The sequence below is a fragment of the Eretmochelys imbricata genome, chromosome 3, assembly GCF_965152235.1.
Source record: "Eretmochelys imbricata isolate rEreImb1 chromosome 3, rEreImb1.hap1, whole genome shotgun sequence".
NCBI classification, from domain to species: domain Eukaryota; kingdom Metazoa; phylum Chordata; order Testudines; family Cheloniidae; genus Eretmochelys; species Eretmochelys imbricata.
In genome coordinates, this window is record NC_135574.1 from 35,644,474 (window position 1) to 35,662,143 (window position 17,670).

Here is a 17,670-nt window from a genome sequence, read left to right on the forward strand (position 1 = left end):
CAAGGTTGTTGAAGAGAAGCTAAATGAATTTTTTGCATCAGTTTTCACTACAGAGGACGTGAGCCATTCTTTTTAGGTGACAAATCTGAGGAGCTGTCCTAGACTGAGGTGTTAGAGGGAGGTGTTGGTACAAATTGATACATTAAACAATAAGTCACCACGACCAGATGGTATTCACCCAAGTGTTCTGAAGGAACTCATATACGAAACTTCAGAATTATTACCTGTGGTATGTAACCTATTACTTCAATCAGCCTCTGTACCAGATGATTGGCAGATATCTAATATAACTGATTTTTTAAAACAGCTCCAGAAGTGATCTTGGCAATTACAGGCCAGTAAGGCTAACTTCAATACCAGGTAAATTATCAGACACATAGATGAACATGGTATGTTGGGTAAGAGTCAAAATGGCTTTTGTAAAGGGAAATCATGCCTTACGAACCTATTACAATTCTTTGAGGGTGTCAACAAGCATATGGACAAGTCTGATCCAGTTGAATAAGGGTACTTGGATTTTCAGAAAGCCTTTGACAAGGTCCCACACCAAAGGCTATTAAGTAAAGAAAGCAGTCATCGGCTAAGAGGGAAGGTCCTCTCATGCATCAGTAACTAGTTAAAAGATAGGAAACAGAGGGTAGGAATAAATGGTCAGTTTTCTCGGTGGAGAGAGGTAATAGCAGGGTCCCCCAGGCATCTATACTGGGACCAGTGCTGTTCAACATTTTCATTAATGATCTAGGAAAATGAATAAATAGTGAGATGGCAAAGTTATTACTCAAGATAGTTAATGTCAATGCTGACTGTAAAGAGTCACAGAGGGATCTCAGAAAGCAAAGTAATGCAGATTGGAAAATGTAGTCCAAACTAGACATACCAAATGATGGGTCTAAATTTTTACCTCTAAAGAAAGATCTTGGAGTCATCGTGAATATTTCTCTGAAAACATCTGCTCAATATGCAGCAGCAGTCCAAAAAAGCAACAGAATGTTGGGAACTATTAGGAAAGGGACAGGTAATAAGGCAAAAAATATCATAATGCCACTATATAAATTCCCAAAACCAGGAGCCACCAATTGCAGCAGGTTTAAAACAAAAACAAGGAAGTACTTTCACACAATGCACAGTCAACCTGTTCAGCTAATTGCCAGGGGATGTTGTGAAGGCCACAAGTATAACTGGGTTCAAAAAAGAATTAGAAAAGTTCCTGGAGGATAGGTCCATTAATTACTATTAGCCAAGATGGTCGGGGATACAACCCAATGCTCTGGGTGTCCGTAAACATCCAACTGACAGAAGCTGGGACTGGAAGACAGGGGATGAATCGCTTGATAATTGCCATGTTCTGTTTATTCCCTCTGAAGCATCTGGCACTGGCCACTGTTGAAAGACAGCATACCAGGCTATTGATCTGGGTCAAACAATTGATCTGACCCAGTATGGCTGTTCTTATGTTCTTAATAAACCTCAAAGTGCCAGAGTTTACAGAGGGAAATATTTCTTTTTTTAAAGAACAAGCTACATTTCTATTCCAGTGCTGAATACCACCATAGCTTGGCACACATATAAATTTTCTAGAGTAAGCCCGGTCCTGCTGCCCACAAGAGAGCTGTACTGACTGATATTTGGTCTGTTAAGGAGAAAGGGGACAGAAACTTTGAAATTTGTAATTCTGACTGCTTGGTTGGCTACTGACCAGTAGCTGTCTGGGGTGGCAAGCTTCCAGGTGATGATGGCCACATGGCTCTGAATGGTTGTGGGAGTATTCATGACAGTGTGCTACAGCTGCAGCTCAGGGGTGAGCCCAGGGCAGATTTCGGAAAGTGCCTCTGGCAGAATGCTGGACACTAAGTGAGCCAGCAATCTAATCACTTAGGGTAAGTCTACACTGCAATGTAAGCCCTGGTTACAAAGTCAGCGTCACGCCTAACTCCTCCTTATCTACACATAAACTGAGCTAACCCAGGGCTCAGACGAAGGGTCCCAGGACCCCACAGAGGTGAAGGGTCTGAGCTTGAGTCAAGCATAGGACCTGGGACACAGGACTAAAGCCGGGACCCTGGGTTCAAACCCTATTGCTTTGCAGTGTAAACACAGACCTGCTGGACTCATGCTCTGGGACCCCACGAAAAGTATTCCACAATTCCACAGGACAGCTTTCACTGTCCTCTGGACAGTTAAGTTTGGTGGATAGTCAAGTTTTCCCTCACTGCACCACAAGCAAAGGACACCTTTTGGGAGGGCGCTAGGAAGTCTCGGATATGGGGGATTGGACTTGGGCCCACATAATGCAGTGTAGATTCCCATTCCTAATCTAGGGTTACAAATGAATGTAGATGCTCAAACCCTAGATTAATAAACCATGGTCTGTTAAGTAAAGTTCTGCTAACTCTGGGCTTACACTGCAGTATAGACATAGCCTTTGGAAAAGGCTGACTGGAGATATGCAAGCTAATTAGCCGATCAGGCTAGGAGGGCTGATGAACCAATTAGCCCATCAGCTGAGGAGTATAGAAAGACACAGGAAGGAAGGGAGTCAGGAGAGGACCTGGGCTAGCTGAGTCCAGTGTGTTCAGAAATCTCAAGGAAGGGAGACTTCTGGCCTGGTGGGAAAGGTTTAAACATAGAGAAGCACTGTATATTATATTGCTGCATGGGTCTGCATTCCCATATTGGTGCTAGAAATGTAAATAAATAAATTGAGGTTGCCACTCAATGGGGAGAGTCTCAGAGGTTCCTGGGGTATCTGCAAACAGGGACAAAGTGCACCCTATTACAGTGCCCTTTGTCATCCTCACATTCTGCCACAATGGCTGATCACCCCAAGTCTCCAAAACAATCTGGTACAGCTGCTGTTGCAGCTGCCAAAAGTGCTCGGCATATGGCATCCAAAGCCACAGTCACCTGGCGATAAGATCTCAAATAAATGTTCACCAGTCTCTGTGGATTGGCAGTTGTCAGCATCACAACTTGGAGCACTATTCCAGGATAGCAGACACAAAATGCCGGATGTTTTGAAAATGGAACAGGCTTGCCCACAAGAAATTAATAAGACGGCAGGAGAGGAATCATGGGCACTGTTGAGCTTATCCCCAAGTGCCACAATTCCACTCACTCCCAGCTAACTTCTGCTATGTATCTGTAGCAGGGCGGTCACCCCACTCCGGCTCAGAAAGGGTTAAAAGCCAGCCCTTGGAGAGGGCTGGGGCTAGGCGTCAATCAGAAAAGACTGGGAGGCAGCCAATCAGGGCCAGGCAGGGCCCTATAAAAGGGCTGCAGGCTCAGAAGGCAGTCAGTCTTTCTCCAGCCTTGGAGAGGGAAGGACTGGCTGCCTGCAAGCAGAAGGGGCGTACCTTGGGCAGAGTAGTGTTGGGAGAAGCAGCAGGAGGAGCTCCAACCTGGCAAACTCCCAGGCTGAGGCTTTGCTTCTTAGGCTTGAGGGGGCACTGGGGCTGTGGGGAGCAGCCAGAGTAGGAAAAGGCAGCAGGTCTAACCCCCTGGCTGATGATGAGTGGCCACTTCAGACTACAGTTTGCCCCTGAGGGAAGGGGCTAGATGAAGACTGGCAGTGGGTCACTGAGGTGAGGGGGGCTTAGAGGATTGGGGTTCCCTGGGGAAGGGAGGAGCCCAAGTGTGGGGGTACTGTCACTGGCAGTACCCAGGAGAGGAGGCACTGTGGTCCGGTGAGGGATGCGGCATCAGAAGTACTATAAGTGGTCGAGATTGACCAGTAAGCAGATATCGGTAGGGAGACACCGGCCAACAGGAGGCGCTCTGAGGCTGGGATGAGTTAATTCCTGGATGACCAGCGGAAGGCGCTGCAGCAGTGAGTGCACACTGCTACAGTATCCCACAATGCAAAGCAAGAGAAGTCCCAGAATGCATACAGAATAGCAACAAAGCAAAGCAAAGCACTCCGGGATACTTGCACAGAATGTTGCTCACCTACTCCGCCCAAAGTCCATGCCAGGTATACAAACCAATCCATACTGAAACAGAAAATATTTTACAGTGGATGCACAATTATTGTAGACTGTCTAATATGCACCAATCAATGTGCAAGAAATATCAGTGCAAATTAAGACCTCATCTAGACAAGGCCTTATTTAAGGCTTGCTGATCTTTTTCATTAAGACTAATAGAGAAGACATGTGCTTTGATACGTATAATTCAGCAAGGAAAGTGGAAGATCATACACCAAGTTTTTTCACTATTTCTATCTTTAATTCAACCATGGGATTTTTACAGACTAGTAGCTTAGTCAGGTCTCACTAATTTTTCTAATATAATAGTTACAGTAACTTAAACAAAGGGCTGCTTTTGCCCAGAGACTCTAGGAAATCTATTTCTACCTTATTCTTGTCAAAGACAGACAGAGGGAGAGAGGGATGTGCTAATTAATTCCTATTTTAAAGGGCCAAGAATATTTTATACCAATAAATTTATTAGAGGGCAATAAGTTTGCCTTGAATTTACCTGATCAATAGGCATTTCCACTTTCAGATTTTTGTCTTCTTGTACCTCTGCTGCCCCTTGAACTTCTCCCCGGGGTTTACCAGCTTTAAAAATACTTGGTGCTGGAAAGTAATGGAAAACATTAGTTATCAAATACTGCTTGTACACCTCCATGAACATGTCACAGTTCCTTGTTCATCAAACTGACATGTAGGATTATTAAAATTCATTATTTTTCTTAGTAAGTAAAGAATCAATTCTATAATAAGAAAAAACGTTAATCTTATTGGCTTTATTTCCAAAAGTTGCAGAACCTAATCAGTTTCAAGGAAAAAAAATGTATTCCTGTTGAAATATTTTATTTTTGCCTGAAAGGACTTACTAGGAAGTGTTGTGCAGAACACTTGGCCAAAAAAGGGTTATGTAGCAGTGCAAATATCAATGTCCAGTAAACTAAAACTATTACAGAAACAGACTAAAAATGTTGAATTATCAGTCTTCATGCCCTAGAAGAGTAAAGGGCAATCAAATAGCCAAAACATAATTTCTTCTTGTCTTCTCTTAATTTATTATGTTTTATTTCTTAATAAAAAGCAAGAATATACATTCAGAAGTTTGAGACAGAATGAAGATCAGCAATTTGCATAATTTAATATTAATGTATGCAGAGGACCTGATTACCCCTCATGTGCTAGGTTTTGTACAAATGTAAGTAGGCAGGTAGACACAGTGCGCAGTCTAATGAGTTTACAACCTAAGATGTTTAGAAGAAACTTGCATATAAACAGAGGTAGGCAGGTGGACACAATCCCCACGTGAGGTGCTCGGGCTCTAAAACCCATGTCTGCTGGTTCAATCCACACTGCTACCCAACAGCTCCAGTGAAGCATGGAACAGCAGATTATGAGCCCTATAGGTTCAAGCATACTGGATGTCCCACCTATAGCAGTCCTGAGTGGCAAAGCCTACTGTGTTCCCTGATTGGCCCAAGAATGCTATTTAAGGTCTAGGGTAAACACCTGGAGGCTGTCTGCACAACTATTTGGGTCCCTGGATTGCTCCTGCAAACAGATTGTGCTGCACATTCCAGATACCTTACCTTGCTCCTGGTTTCTGACCCTAGCCCTGCTCTTGACACCTGGCCTCACTCCTGGACCCCTGCTCTGCTCCTGACACCTCAGTTCCTGGTCCCCTGCTCCACTTCTAATGCCTAGCCCTGCCGTGGTTCCACTAATCCTACTTTGGCTGGCTCATTTGGCTCTACCCCGATGCAGCCCATTGACCTCAACTACGACCTGATCCTATGGCATGACGCTGGTACGGACTGCTGCTTCTGGCCTTGACCCTCTAGACTGAATTCAGACCATATTCTCAAGTTCCCTCCAACCCAAGCCTTAGCCTGAACCCTGCACCCCAATAGCTGGGATCCTGACACCCAAGGCTAATGATCTTACAATCTAAGAAAAGTTTAGAAATATGTACACAAATATACATAGTATGTATACAGTACAACAGCTATGTTTTTTTCCTAAAGTATGATTTTATACAAGAAATAAGGGATATAAATGTTATAAATGGATATATTTTCACACTGTTACGTTCACCATAAACCGTTCACTATGTTCACCATAAACCGTTCTAAAATGGCTGACCAAATGACATGGACATTGCGAGGGAATTATGGATTAAGAAGTCTGTCTATATGCACCTATATTTTAAATATTGGTTTGTGTGTTTTCTCTGTACTACTTCCAAAGGAGCAATAAATATTTTCACTTCTCTGCTCCTCATACATTATATTTAATAGAAACATTTCAGCAACCATTCCATAGACTTAAAAAAACAAAAATGGAAATAGTTCATCAAAATAAAATTCTTAAAACATAACTGTTGCCTTACACAACAGAAGCAGTATTTCATATTACCCTTATCAGATCCCAGGGGTGTAATCCTTTCAGGTCTTGCCTTCTTGACTTCTTTGCTTTCTTTGGCATAAAAAACTGAGTGTGCTTTTCCATCTGCTGGTTTGGGACTTTTCTGTGATTTTGCTGAATGTTTACAAGAAGGTTGACTTGCACTGTGTTTCTCTGACTAAATGAAACATTAAACAGAGAACATCCAAATGATTAACAATCTCTTTTATATTAACTGTTACATATGCCCAAGTAATTTGTTTGCAACTGTGAACATTCAGCATTAACAACAATGCATTTCAGAATCCTTCACACACATCTGCTTTATTGCTTTAGTTTCTTAGAAGGCCTTTTGACTTTGCAAAGGCTGGAAAAGAGCAATAGCCCTTCCACTTTCATTCCTGCACTGCCGCTGTTACAGGGCTCAACAAGGAGCAACAGCTGGAATTGGGAGATTAAATGGATTTTAGACTATTAAAAATTACTAAATGGCTTTCATCAATTTTTACTGCAATATCAAGGATATTTCTATTAGCCTCTAAAGCCTTTTTCCGTAACCAGACCATGACTGTAATTTACAATGGCAAAGAACTAATCCATATCATGATTATTGCTGTTATAATGTAGATTTTCATACTGTTATAGTTGCAATTTTAGATGCATGTGGCTAAAAATTATGACTATGCTTTTTCCAGAGAAGCTACTAGGTTCCTGTGTGTGGGTCAGCTCATTAGATTTCCACTGTAGGTAGGGACATAACACTGAGAAGTTGTACTTACATATATATAGACAATAAGCATATCTTTATGAGACTTCTAATACAGCAGTCCTTATGTAGAAATAGCATTAAGATAGCAGGAAAGACTAATCAGATTTGCAATTAAAGCTGGTTGAAAAATATGATGGAACAATTTTCTGTCAAAGAAAACATTTTGTGAGAATTCATAGTTTTTAATGAGTTTTGCAACAGGGAAAAGGTTAAAACAATTTAGATTTTCTCATTTCATTTTGATGAGGTCACAATGTTTCATTGGATAAGGTGAAAATGTTTTAATTCATTTTGATTCATTGCATTTAGACTTTTATATTATATTATATATAAGTATGCACATTAATGTTTTTAATATAAAAGTCTAAATTAAATGAGTCAAAATGAAAAGATGAAACATTTTGTTATTGCAGTAACATGTTTTTATGTAAATGAAATGATTCAACATTATCAAAATGAAATGTTTCTAAAGTTCCAAACAAACATTTTTGGGGGTTTCACTTCATAGGAAACTTCAAAGTTTAGCTTTTGCTTTTTCTTCCAATTTGGAACCAAAAAAAAAAAACACTTTTAAAAATGTTGGCACTTCCCACAGAATGGAAATTCCAGTTTCCAACCAGCTCTACTTGCAACCCCCTTGGTTTTGCCACTTTAAACAGACAGCCCATCAGCTTGTCCTGTGTTAGCTTTGCTAAAGCAAACAAACACTAGTGAAAAACCAAACAAAATAGCACATTTATTAACAAGAGTTAAGGTGTGGAACTACTCAGCAAAACTACTGTGAAAATGGTATTCCAGGGTTCCACTTCCAGAGCAAAATCACACAAGCCGTGGTAGTAATAGGAGACTTTAATCAGCAAAACCCAAAATGTCCAATGAGTTATTGAAATGTACTGAGGACAACCTTTTGTTTCAGAAGGTGGAAGAAGTAACAAGGGGAACAGACATTTTAAACAACATTCTGACTAACAGGGAGGAACTAGTTGCAAATCTGAAGGCAATCTGGGTGAAAGTGAGGATGAAATGATAGATTCATGATTCTAAGGAAAGGATGGAGTGAGAACAGTGGAATAAGTAAAATAGAAGTCAAAAAAGTCAGAAAATTTTAGGTAAACCCCCATGGGAAGAAAATCTAAGGGGAAAAGGAGTTCAAGAGAGCTAGCAGTTTCTCAGAGAGATAATATTAAAGGAGCAACAGTACACTATCCCGATGTGAAGGAAAGACAAAAAGAAAAGGAAGAGGCCAATATAGCTCCATCAGGAGCTCTTTAATGGCCTGAAAAATCAAAAAAGAATCCTACAAAAAGTGAAAACATGAGCAAATGTCTAAGAATGAGTTCAAAAGAATAGCACCGGTACATAGAGACAAAATCAGAAAGGCTAAGGCAGAAAATGAGTTATACCTAGCAAGGGACATAAGGCAATAAGAAGAGGTTATATAAATACATTAGGTACAAGAGAAGGAAAAAGGAAAGTGTAGGTGCTCTTTTTATTGGGGAAAGAGAGCTAATAAGGAATGACCTCAAGAAGGCTCAGGTGTTTAGTGACTATTTTGCTTCAGTCTTCATTAAAAAGGTGAATTGTGACCAGATATTAACAAGGGGGAAGGAACGCAAGACAAAATAGGGAAAGAACATGTTAAGAATATTTAGATGTATTCTCGTCAGCAGGGCTTGATGAAATTCACCTTAGAGTACTGAAGGAACTAGCTGAAGCAATCTTGGAACTGTTACCAATTATCTTGGAGAACTCATGGAGGGCAAGTGAGGTTCCATAGAACTGAAGAAGGGCAAGGGTTAAGAAGCTAAGATAACCAGTGGTAGCAGATGACAGAACAAGGAGTAATGGTCTCAAGTTGCAGTGGAGGAGATTTAGGTTGGATATTAGGAAAAACTTTTTCACAACAAGGGTGGTGAAACACTGGAATGCGTTACCTAGTGAGGTGGTGGAATCTCCTTCCCTAGCAGTTTTTAAGGTCAGACTTGACAAACCCCTGGCTGGGATGATTTAGTCGGGGATCGATCCTGCTTTGAGCAGGGGGTTGGACTAGATGACCTCCTGAGGTCCCTTCCAACCCTGATATTCTATGATTTTATGATAACCTCGCTGGTACCTGACCAAAATGACCAATGAGGAGACAAGATATTTTCAAAGCTGAAGGGGGAGGGAAAACAAAGGGTTCTCTCTGTCTATGTGTTGCTTTTGCCGGGACCAGAGCAGGAATGCAGGTCAGAACTCCTGTAAAGAATAATAATCAATCTAGTTAGATATGCATTAGATTCTGTTTTGTTTAAATGGCTGTTTTGTTTAAATATGCATTAGATTCTGTTTTGTTTAAATAAAATAAGTTGTGCTGAATGGAATGTAGATTCCTGTTTTTGTGTCTTTTTGTAACTTAAGGTTTTTCCTAGAGGGATTCTCTATGTTTTTAATCTGATTACCCTGTAAGCTATTTACCATTCTGATTTTACAGAGGTGATTCTTTTACTGTTTCTTTAATTAAAATTCTTCTTTTAAGAACCTGATTGCTTTTTCATTGTTCTTAAGATCCAAGGGTTTGGGTCTGTGTTCACCTATGCAAATTGGTGAGGATTTTTATCAAGTCTTCCCCAAGAAAGGGGGTGTAGGGCTTGGGGGGGATTTTGGGAGGAAAGACGTTTCCAAGTGGGCTCTTTCCCTGTTATTTTTGTTAGACGCTTGGTGGTGGTAGCAATAAGGTCCAGGGACAAAAGGTAAAATAGTTTGTACCTTGGGGAAGTTTTAACCTAAGCTGGTAAAAATAAGCTTAGGGGGTTTTTCATGCAGGTCCCCACATCTGTACCCTAGAGTTCAGAGTGGGGAAGGAACCTTGACAGGACCAGTCAGCCTAACTTTGATATCTAGAAAGTTACCAGAACAAATTATTAAATAATCAATTTATAAGCACCTAGATGATAATAGGATGATTAGTAATAGCCAACATGGATTTGTCAACAGCAAATTGTACTAAACCAACTCATTTCCTTCATTGACAGGGTTATTGGCCTAGTGGATAGGAGAGAAGCTGGACATGGTATGACTTAATCTCTGTAAGTCTTTTAACACAGTCCCTTAAGACATACTCATAGGCAAACTAGAGAAATGTGGCCTAGATGAAATTACTATAAGGTAGGTGCAAAACTGGTTGAAAGACCAAACTCAAAGAATAATTGTCAATGGGTTTGCTATCAAACTGGGGGAATATATCTAGTAGAGTCCTTCAGGGGTCTCTCCTTGGTCTGATACTATTCAGTATTTTCACTGGATAATGGAGTGGAGGGTATACTTATAAAACCTGCAGATGACACCAACCTGGGAAAGACTGCAAGCACTTTGGAGGACAGGAATAAAATTCAAAAGGACCTTGACAAATTAGAGAATTGGTCTAAAATCAACAGGATGAAATTCAATAAAGACAAGTACAAAGAAAAAATCAAAATGAATAAACTACAAAATGGGGAATAACTTGATAAGCAGTAGTCCTGCTGAAAAGGATCTGGGGGTTATAGTGGATCAGAAATTGAATCTGAGTCAACAATGTAATGCAGTTGAGAAAAAAGCTAATATCGTTCTGGGGTGTATCAACCCGAATGTTGTATGTAAGACAAAGGAGGCAACTGTCCCATTCTACTCTGCACTGGTCAGTTGGAGTACTGTGTCCGGTTCTGGGCAGTTAAAGAGAATGATGATCAGTGTTCCATGTCCACTGAAGGTAGGACAAGAAGTAATTGGCTTCATCTGCAGCAAAGGAGACTTCGGTTAGTGTGAAGGGGAACACTCACCACCAAGGCTGCCTAATGATCAGGAGGGGATGTGGCAGGTTGACTTCTTCCCCAGCATTCACCTTTCTTGTTACTGCTCTACCCTGCAGTGATCTGTCTTTTCAGTGACTTAGTTCTCCAGACAAGTCACATTTTCAAGTCCACCCCTTTCAGGGTATATATAGAGTCTCCAATAACAGGGAGGTCATCATGATTAAGCAAGGGATTCAGGGCTTCCCCTTCGGGTTGGGGGTCTTGTGGTCCAGACCCTTGCATCTTTAGAGTCTTCCCCCAACTAGGTTCCCCACCAAGAAATGGATTTCCCTAGCTGTCCCTCTTTAGGGCTGGTAAGGGAGCCCAGGCCCACTCTTTCCATTGGGCCCTAATCCAGAGCATAATGTTAGGTAGCTAAATCCTGCACCTTCAGGTGCTATGCAGCTACCTCCTTGGATCACTTCCTACCAGTCCCCTCTCTTCCCACAGGGTAAAGTAAAGAATTAAACACAAAGATAAAGTCTCTAACCTTCAGAGTCAATAGTCCTTTCTTTGTAGGCTTGTTCACATCACTATAGCCAGGCCACAAGCAGCAGAGCTCAGAGTGTAGGTCAGCTCACCTCCACTATCTGCCTGCCACTGAGCTACTCTGCTCCCCTTTCTAAGTTCCTCCTCCAGCCTGTGCAGGTGCAGTGGGACAGGGCCTCCTGGCCCAGAGGAGCTTCATAACCCTTTGCTCTCCAGTTTGGTGTTTGCATACCCCACCACAGTTAGGTATTAGGAAAAACTTTCTAACTATAAAGGTAGTTAAGATCTGAAATAGGCTTCCAAGGGAAGCTATGGAATCCACATCATTGGAGATTTTTAAGAACAGATTAAACTAAAACCTGTCAGAGAAGGTCTAGCTATACTTGGTCCTGCCTCAGCACAGAGGGCTGGACTAGAATACCTCCAAGGTCCCTGCCAGCCCTACATTTCTATGATTTAAGTTCACTTTGTTTGCAAGCAGAAATATGGTTATTGTAATTGCTAGCTCTGAAAACTCAAGCTGCGGTTTCATAGGCTGGGAGTGAGGGGGCGTGTTCTTCTTCTTTAAATAGTGCTTTCAGTAGGGTGTAACCAACGGTATAATTTGGGCCTGCAGTTGGAATTTAGGTCAAAATTTTCATACTTTGTTGCCCAAATCCAAAAACATGGCCTGATTTTCATAGATGCTCCCAGTGATTAGTACTTGGAGGTTGTTTTCACTGCCAAAAATGGTATGTTTTAACTTGAGTTAGATATCTTGTGGCAAAATTCCTACCACAACATTCTGTAGTTTTTACCTCTATGTACCTAGTTGAGGTAAACTCCAGGTGAGGGGTACAAGGTTGACCTTGATTAGCGACACTGAAATAAAATCTACCTGTGCCTTGACTCCACAAGGATTTTAAAGCAAGATAGCTAATTCAAGTTAACTATCTAATTGTAAAAATACTCCTTTTTTGGCAGTGAAGGCAGACTGAAAATCCAGACACTTTATTTGAGTGCCTAAACATGGATTTAGATGCCTGATTTTAAGGACTCAAATTTGAAAATTTTGGCCTCAGTTAATTATTTGGTTGATGATTTGGGAGCCAGAACAGAATCTTTCTTACTTTCCTGTTGCTATATTGACTTTACGATGACCACCTTTCCTCTTTCAAGTGGCATTCAGATATGTATGTATCAATTTACGGTGAGCTGTGATTTTTTTTTAAAGAAATCTTTTTAAATTACAACATTTAAAACATAAAAGTAAACATTTTCTTCTCATCTGATTTCTTATATTAGGGATTTCACTGTACAGTAAGAAACACCTTTATACCTTTAACGTAAAAGATATACTGTTGCTTTAGTTAGATATGAAAAATGTTACACTAAAATTACATTTATAGATTATTTTAAGGCAAATCTGAGAAAAATATATGATTTGTTAAAAATGGATATTAGAGAACAGATCCAGAAAAAGGGAAGTACTGTATACTTATTAGTGATAATGGACCATACATCATCCGGAGGTACTCATTCAAACCAGATTCAAAAGACAGTAAAATGTATTAAGCATTCTGTAGAAATGTGTTCTACTGCTCTAGAGGGTGCACTTTAGTTCTCTGATGTAACTACAACATTCTGTCAGCTACTTTAATTTGTTCCCTATCCTTTCTTATGCTTGTATCGACATCATTTTTATCTTTTGCAAGGGCGGGGGAGGGGAGACAGGGAATGCTTGGTTGGTAAGTTAACTAGGAACTTATTTATAGAAAACTACTGTGACCAAGAGTCACACCTTAAAAAGTGCTCTTCAGTTTGGTGGTTCAAATATTCTCTATTAATGCATCAGGAATTTTATCTCACTAGATCAGCTTCCAACAGAAATTTGTCATTGCAATGTATTATAGGTATGTGTGTGTGTGCGCATGTCTGAGGTGCATCTATATTTCAAAGAAGTTCCATCACCTCAGCCCAATCCCATAGAGTAGTGCAACAAGTATCTTTATCAAACATAATACAAAAGAGAAATGTCAATAGGAGATGTTGGCTACTGCTGCTCCTATGAATCCAAATACTAAAGACTTTGCAGATTTTATACTATCTACCCAATCTAAATTATAAATATATAGTTCTTTTGCTGCTAGTATCATCAGTTCTGCTGTTACATTGACCATTGTTATTGTATAGATCAGCATGACTTAAGAGGTTGTCTAACAAATACTTGTGAAATGACTGTTGGTTGTCATTTAAGTCACTGGAACTATTCACATTCGTAAGTACTGCAAGATGGGGCAAGATGGGGCAGCAAAATGTCATCTAAAGATAGTGTCGACTAATGACATTGTGCTGGTACATTTGCTCATTTAATTTCAGACCAGATAATGTAGATTATTATATTTGGCTAATGGATAATTGGGCTAGGGCAATGTGCATGAAGAACTGAAAAGAAACTGAATGTCAAATATTTTATTTTAGAATATATTTGTAATTTTTATTGTCTAAATTCCTAAGGATACATTCACTTTTAACTTTGTTCCAGGTAAGATGTCAAAAATTATCGAAGTGATCAAGTTCAGCACTGCTGTAAACGGGCACGCTTCCATTGAACTCCTTCCACAAATAAACCTGTCCCTGTACTGAAGTCAGGGAGACAACTCACAATAGTAAGCACTGTGCCCAGTAGTAAGTGTCTGCAGAACAGGACACTTATAGGAGATTTATATACAGTACATGTGTCTTTTAGGTTTAACCTATATTGCCTTAACAATCCATAAAAATACACATAGTTAGAATACAGAATCTTTCACTTCTTGCTTACAGTCTCAGTCCATACTGGATTGGAAATGACTGAATGTTGTTAATATCTGATGTCTGTTCCCTGGCCTATCTGAAATTAACAAGTAGTCTCAGTACAGTTCCTAGTGAAGTATCATAATTGATGCCAATTGTCACCCTAGCTAACAACCATAATCCAAGACATAAATCAGCAAGGGATTTGAACTACTTTCTCATTTCTAGATGTAGTTTCTCAGTTGGATAGAATTATGCTAGTAAAGGCAGTACATGGAAGATTTCATTGTAATTATCCACACTGTGCTTATTTTATAAGTAGACACCTTCAGTTTCCATTGCTTTACATAAGAACGGTCATACAGGGTCACATTAAGGGTCCATCTAGCCCAGTGTTCTGTCTTCCAACAGTGGCTGCTCCCAATGCTTCAGAGGGAGTGAACAGAACAGGGAAATTTATCGAGTGATCCATCCCCAGTCACTCAGCTTTTGCTCTGGCACCTTTTTGGTGTTCTTAATTCACTTAAAAATAAACACCATTTAACCAATCCATATTCAGAAGTTACAATTACAGAAAAGGAAAGAAAGCACTAAACATGCAACGTTCTATTACTAATACTATATTTATTCATTAATAACACTTATTTCAAGAAACCTAGTTACATTTCAGTATTATTGTAATAGGTTAGAAAACTCAGATACTAAAAAAATAGTTTCCCAAGACAGCCTTGGATGAACCATATAGCCACCTAAACAAAAAACAGTAGCAGCCTGTTCTGAAGTCAATCCATCTCCATAACGAAATGAATGAAGGTGCATGCAAAAGACGTGCTGTTTTCTCAAGTGAATCTCATCAGAGCAACGTCGTCTGTGTTTTCCATCATATGACATATCTAATCTGAAGATGTATTAAAATGGAAGATTTGCTAACATTTGAACTCCAGTGTTGCTCCTTTATGATGTTGATTGATGACGGGAATGTTTCACATTTATCGTGAGATACTGCCTTGTCCCTGAAATTACTAACCTAAAATGTCAAGTAAGAAGCATGTGGCCTTCACTGAGTTTTATTTATATTTTCGGTTTAATTTATTAAACTGCAGTGCCCATGCTATGTACAAAAAAAAAATTGCAAAAAATTAAATCTTACCCTTACCTGAATTTTTCACTAGTTACATAATTTTTCTCTTCAGCAATTTTTGTGAATGAACTAGTTGTTTTTAATACAGAAGTCTTATATTAACAAGCTTTATTGCGTTTAATTTCTGCATTCAGTAGTTACAATCTTACTAAAACTTTCTTTCTAGCAGCTGGAATAGTGATTACAACCTTACGTGTTAGACATGGGTAATCCTTATTGCATGTGTAATAATACAAAATATATCCTATAGTCCACATCTTTTTTCATTATGTTAGAAATGTTCATATTAACAAGCCAGCTCTACAGCACATGAATTTTGAAAGGTTGGTTTCGATATATAACTTCAGATATTCATCCATCTGAATCAAATAAGCAATCAAGCTACACTTTAACACATTGCACTCATCTATGATACTCTATATTGTCTGTAATCACTAACACTCTTGTAAGGTCACATTTCTGCTACTCTTTCAAGCCTTCTTCCAATTCACTATAGCTGGATGATGATAATTCTATTAAACTGAAAAAAGAATCAGATACATAAGAGGCAAATCCGACAAACACCATTTTGCTCAAATTAAGATTCATTCTATATTTAAATTACACAAAAATAAAGAACATCTACCAGAAAAGAGTTTGTGTAAATAAATATTTCCTAAGTGCTTAGTGCAATACACTATACTTAGTGCTCTATTCTATAGTATTGTATAATATTCCTTAAATACTGTTACTTACCTTGGCAGTTCCTCCCATGATTCATCTTTCAAATGTGAATGCATGTGCACGTGCTAGGGTGACCAGATAGCAAGTGTGAAAAATCGGGACGGGGGTAGGGGGTAATAGGAGCCTATATAAGTCCCAAATATCGGGACTGTCCCTATAAAATCGGAACATCTGGTCACCCTAGCATTTGCACACATGCAGATCGTTATTAAAGATATACACAAAAATACCACAGGCCTATGTACATTCCATTTGTTTCCTACATTATAAAAATAGCTACAATGCCTCCCCTGGCACCATTATCATCCTGCACTATTGATAATCAAACTGTAGTATGCCAACCCTAATTTACTATGATCTTTTTACCTTGATCCATATTTTTACAATCGTACACCTTTCACAGCAGGGCATTTCTCATTCCTTCACTATAAGGGCTCAGCCTTTATAATTGATGCCTAACCTCCTCCTTTGCACTAATTATTCAAATAAAAGATATCTTCCTACTGGAAACCCACCTTAATGATTTGGATGCAGAAAATTTAGGAAAAGAGGTTGGGGAAAAAGGGTGTTTTAACAATTTCTCCTCCACTGCCAACAGTGTAGCAATTTCATTTCACAGAAGACTCAAATTACAAATTTTAGGGGTAAATAAAGATGAGGAAGGTAGATTTTTGCTGGTGAAGGCTAAGATCTCTTAAACTATATACACCTTAATTAACATATATGGACCCAATAAAGATGATCCAAGTTTTTCTTCTAAAATTAATTAATATCCCACTAGAATCAATCCTAGCAAGAGATTTTAATGAGGTGTTGAACCCCTTTATAGACTAGCCAGTCAGCCCCAGTGTACACAATCATATGCTAGAAAAATTATAAGATTACATAGAAGAATTGGGGTTAAAAGATATATGGTAGTTACAGAACCCTACAATGAAGGATTTCACTTTTTTTTCTTCTCCACATGCCCCATATTCACAAATACATTTCTTCTGATTTCTACAAATCTGGTGGACCCAGTGCTTAATAAAGAAATCAAGTCTATCATGATCAGAGACATTATGATTTTCTCCTCCTGAGCTGAACTAAACTCATAAAAGATGGAGACTGAACCCTTCTCTTTTGAAAAATAAAGATTTTCAGAACTGTGTCACAGAAGAAACTAAAGTTTTTCTTCAAAACGACACACCAGAGATATTCCCATCCATTCTATGGGATACACTAAAAGCATTTATTAGGAGCAGGTTCATTTCCTACTCAGCAGGTAGGAAGAAAGCTAGCCAGGCTCAGTTATTGAAATTGTATGTTCTACTTAAAGCTATAGATTTAAAATGTGAAAACTACCCCACCCAAGAAAATCTTAAAAAATTAATTAATCTAACATATGAAGTAAACAGACTGACTTCAGCACAAGCTGGAATTTTTTTTTTTTTTTTTTTTAGAGTCAAACATACTGGGAGTCGGGGAGAAAATGGGGAAACCTCTCTCATACAGATTAAAAGAGAGAGATCAAAGGTTCCAAAAACATCACTCAAATCAGAACAAGGGCCAATTATTACTAATCAAAAAGAGATCAGTGATCTATTTTTGAAA

At 39.2% G+C, this 17,670-nt stretch overlaps 1 protein-coding gene across 1 annotated transcript in view; it reads right to left on the reverse strand.

The window, feature by feature from the left end:
- Positions 1 to 17,670, reverse strand: part of DCDC2C (doublecortin domain containing 2C) — a 95,141-nt gene that overhangs the window by 32,921 nt on the left and 44,550 nt on the right. Inside the window, exons 7-8 of the mRNA XM_077811465.1 lie at positions 6,381 to 6,546; positions 4,477 to 4,577 (exon numbers count right to left, since the gene is read on the reverse strand). Coding sequence (XP_077667591.1) covers positions 4,477 to 4,577; positions 6,381 to 6,546 — 267 coding nt within the window. The remainder of the gene's footprint in view (positions 1 to 4,476; positions 4,578 to 6,380; positions 6,547 to 17,670) is intronic.